General features: G+C 35.5%; 1 protein-coding gene across 1 annotated transcript; it reads right to left on the bottom strand.

The window, feature by feature from the left end:
• Positions 1-828: 828 nt before the first annotated feature.
• LOC125247704 (cytochrome b-245 light chain) lies at positions 829-3,412 on the bottom strand. Its single transcript, XM_048159150.1, has 6 exons — positions 3,253-3,412; positions 2,794-2,863; positions 2,539-2,613; positions 2,256-2,339; positions 2,069-2,150; positions 829-1,444 (listed from the first exon to the last, which is right to left on the bottom strand). The coding sequence occupies exons 1-6, from the start codon at positions 3,308-3,310 to the stop codon at positions 1,253-1,255; spliced, it is 561 nt and encodes a 186-aa protein (XP_048015107.1). The 5' UTR covers positions 3,311-3,412; the 3' UTR covers positions 829-1,252.
• Positions 3,413-4,766: the final 1,354 nt, after the last annotated feature.

Below are 4,766 nucleotides of genomic sequence, written 5' to 3'. Positions count from 1 at the left end.
GATGCATGTTCATTCATTAAGACAAGGTTGTCAATGAATTAATGGCAAAGAATCCAGATTTATAGACAATGTATGGTTCTAGTGGTCTGTCTCCTAAGAGTCTTTGATGTGTATGTAAAGAGCAAATGATGCAGATGGGGTGATAGTGCTCAGTGGGGGAGCCAGACCTTACGGGGCCTGCACTTTTACAATTGTGTTTGATCGCTCCAGATACTACACATTCTTGTTAGAGTTGTCTACATGCATCAGTAGTTACACACACTTACTGTAGAAACCAAACAATGAAGAACCTCATATTTTCTCTTTCAGATAATCAAAGTTTGATAATGTAATGCTGCAGGACAGTCAGGCTCAGAATGTTCAAAACCTTTAAAGCTCATATGTCATATAGCAGAATTGAGTTTCAGAGTCATCATTACTTCTTGTCAGATGGTTGCAGTCATCTTTACACAGCACTATTTCTTCACTGTACATGCCAGTTAAATTCACATCAGACATCCAAAGACTTATTTCCTCTTAGTTAAACATTCAATTAAACAAGCCACCATTAAATAAACACTAAAGACATTGAGTTTTCATTTTTCGAGCAAGACGAACTTCCTTGTTCCTTGTGGTGTAACAGAGGATTATGAAAACATGAAGACATGTTTTAACAGATTATCCCTCTGTCATCACATAATGACCATTGTGTATTTCTTTTCTTTGGTTATGAATATGGTGCAGGAAGAAAAATTTCACTACATTTTGAAATTGTTTATTAGTCACACAACAACACAAAAAAGAGGAAACGAAACTTAGCAATATTTTAACACTATAAATGACAGATAATTTAATGAAGCAAATCCTGAGTTTATTGTAAGTACAAATGAAGACATACACTCTCTTGAGGTAAATATACATAATTATGGTTAACATTTTGACAGCATCTTTACTGTTCAGCATCTATCCTACTGTTATTAGATGATACAAACTGATCTCACATAAAAATCACTCTTATCAGTGACAATAAAAATGTAACAATAGTATGAAAATGTATGCAAGTAACCGGGATGTATCAAATTGATCAAGAGGTACACACCCTAGATATTATAAAATAAACAATACAAGTCAGTGCCATCTCTCTCTCTCTCTCTCTCTCTCTCTCTCTCTCTCTCTGTATGTGTGTTTTGATGCAGTTTGTCAGTATAAACTCATCATAAATGCTTCGTATTACAATGAATTATAGATAAACTGTTTTTTAACACTGGAATCCTTATTCATTGGTGGTCACAGACATGGGATTGTCATACGCAGCAGTCTCTAGGTTATCCACTTTCTTCCGGCGGAGTTCGGGAGGAGGTCGAGGTGGAGGGTTTTGAGGAGGTTCTTTGATGCTCTCCCCAATGCGCTTTGGTGGCTCTGTCCGGGGCAGTATTGGCTCCCAATGCTCTCCGTGAATAGCTGCCTGTAATGCCAAAGTTCAAAGTCATGTACAAAATTTGAATGGCTGAATTTATTGTGAATACTCTTTACACTAAGGCCATATGGCCACACAACAAAATGCATTCAAACATAGATGTTGTCCCAAGACTTCTTCTGCAAGTAACAGTTCATATCATATGAGTGTAATGAAGTGAAGCACACTGTACTAAAATATTGTGGGATGGATCATTATATTAGACTCATATATCATCTGTTAGCACAAAGAACCATATTCATGTTTTAAAGCTTGAGTTCACTCAAAAAGGAAAATTCTCTTATGTTCATCATTCACATTTTCTTTCTTCAGTGGAACATAAAAGGAGAATGTGAACGTTCCACAGAATGTGCATATGGACTACTTATAACGTCATATGAGGGTGAGTAAATGACAGAATTTTCATTTTGATTAAACTGTTCCTCTAACAGTTTGAAAGTGAAAAAGGGGATTTTATAAGAGGAAGCAACTGAGCATAAAGAAATATGATCTTTTTTTTTTTTAGTTTCCTATCTTCTTTTAGTTGTGGTTGCATCCACATTCATGCAGTCATGTTGTTTATCTAGAGTTCAAATGAATCAGTACTTAATTATTTTGTTTGGAGGAACTTACTGAAAGGTAGATTAAACTGGAAATTGCTAGACACACACACCCCAGAACTGTGGCTAACATGAACCCTCCAGGAACACACAGCCTGCAAGGTAACACAGAAACAAATGAAAGATGCTGCCTTATACCACAACAATAAAACTTCAACATGGATGCATGACAACACCTGACTTAAGATTGACAGACTTACGCAGCATGCAAGAATGCTCTGACGTAATAGTTTCTGGTCAGGGGTCCAAAAGCCTTTACACACACTGTGAAGCAGTATTGACCACTAAAAAAAATAAAATTAAATAAAATTAAAAAAAAGCCGTCCAAGAAAGGTGTATGGTTCAAAGCAAACAAGGAAGTTTTCACTATACAAATGACTCAGTCCAAAATGTTTTTATGGTGTGGTGAAATCACCAGGCTGTACTTCCTGTAAATAGTTACGGTCTCAAATGAGGTCAGATTGATACATATAAAACACTTACGTTCTCTCAACGCTGGTGCCTTTGCCTCGTTTGCTGCGCGGATATTCAAGCAAACAAACAAATACACCGGCAGCACTATCACAGTTAAGGATATAAATGTATACACTAGAAATATACTTTGGAACTTTACCAAAAAGGAAAAAAAGTTACTTTATCAGGCGAAAGACTAAAAGAACACACGGGGAAAAGAAAAATAGGGCAAATCAGAGCCTCATACATTTATAGGAAAGATCCCTGCAGAGGTTGTAAGGATACATGCCGAACGCAGCGAACTGCCAGCCTCTGAACTGACCGGCCACTCCGACGATTCCACCAGTCGCATAAACTGCAACAGGAAAAAAGTTTGTCATCACGTTTCTTAATATTCACACAAGCCTGCATTAACTGGAATATACTTTTAAAAATAAAAATAGTATACAAGAATTTTAAACATTGTTCTTTCAAATTTAAGCGTTCAAAATGCTGAAAACCAACTTCTTGGTTTTAATAATATAAATAAAGTAAAGTAGTAGCTATAGTTCAGCATTTATTAAAGTGTAAATATAGCTACAGTATACAATTTACATAGTAATGTTCAAAAACACTTTAGTATTTACTTCAAATTACTATAGTATTTTTTCATGTGGGGTATTTAAACATTAATGTAAGTGTAACTTCCTCGTTTACATATTTTAGAGAGCCAGAAAAACAGAATTAGAGTATGTGTGTTCTTACTGAGTCCAGCAGCCAGAGCTTGCTCGTTAGCCCACATAGCCCACTCAATCTTCCCCATGATCACTGGAGTGCGTGCTGAAACTGATAAATGAAGTTTTATTTTCAACTCAATTCTAAAATACAAGTGGGTAGTGGCCAGTGTTTCATAACTCCAACCCTTTCATTTCATCACTTCCGCTTTTACTTTGCGCTACGTATTCGTTAAGGGAAATGAAAACGCCAGAGTCTAAATGTCAATAAACAGGAAGACCACAGGAGGCGCTTCTCAAACGGAAAGCTGCGTCCTAGAGAGGCTGTCTTCTTAGTAATGAGACGGACTAGTAATGCTGCGTTCCAGACGAGGTTAGACAAGGAATCCCAAACCTGCCAATATTAAAAATAAATAAATAAATACATACATAAATATACAAAGAAATGTAAAAAAAGCAAAAATAAATAAATTATATATATATATATAAAATATAAAAAAATATATATATATATATATATATATATATATTATTTATACATTTATTTCTTATTTATGTATATATTTATTTTTTCCAATCGAGCTCAGAGTAGGCAAGGGCAAAGCGTTGAGGCCACAGTGACACCTTGTGGTGTGGCCGAAATACAAGAAGTGTAGCCTACTGACGAGCCTGCGATACTGGGATGAATGACTTGGATGGGCAATATGGCCAAAATCTTATGTCACGGGTTAAGTCATATAATATCATCCTAACTGTACTGTGTGACATGGATTAGGCTACTCTTTATTCCGGACATGGCTGTAGAACATTGTCTGGTCTGGTTTTGTAAAATGTCCTGGGCTGGCAAACATGAACAGCAACATTTTCAACAGATTTGATAACAGGGGCTTAACAGGGAAGCGCTTGTTATTTTCCATTATTAATCATTTGAATGAATGGGCTTGCGTTTGATAGAGATTCAGACACCGTCAGAACATGGAAAGGAACCAGCGCACATATAGGAAATGAGACATGATTGCTTAGTTTTAATAGGTTTTAAAAGTAACCAAAATGCTAAACATTAAAATTAAAGCAGAACAAACATGAACAGAAATGTTTGATCCGAGCTTGTTCAGTTTGGTTACGATCTGATGTCACTTTTATATTTTTAAGCTCTAAACAACAATTAGATTAATATTATTAATTATAATATTATTAATAATATTGCAATAGATAATTTATGTTTAATGCATGGCATGTGTGTTTCTCTAGCTATGTTTCCATGGCACATTTTGATTTATCCAGTTCTGGATATTTCCAGTTGATAACTTAGCCTAAGACTTGTGATTAACCCTCTGGAGTCTGAGGCTGATTTGGGGCTTGGAGAAGTTTTGACATGCCCTGACATTTGTGCTTTTTTCAGTTGTTCATAAACATATAAATGACAAAAGTGTCATTACACTGTATTCAGCACAAACTAGGCTACCATAATATGTGAGGAACATGTATGTACATGTTTGTATTTTTGAAGGAATAATGTTTATGCGTAGTTATTGAAAAAACAAA

This window comes from Megalobrama amblycephala, linkage group LG15 (assembly GCF_018812025.1).
Source record: "Megalobrama amblycephala isolate DHTTF-2021 linkage group LG15, ASM1881202v1, whole genome shotgun sequence".
NCBI classification, from domain to species: Eukaryota; Metazoa; Chordata; class Actinopteri; order Cypriniformes; family Xenocyprididae; genus Megalobrama; species Megalobrama amblycephala.
Note: the sequence above shows the minus strand (reverse complement) of the source record. Positions and strands in the feature narration are given on the sequence as shown.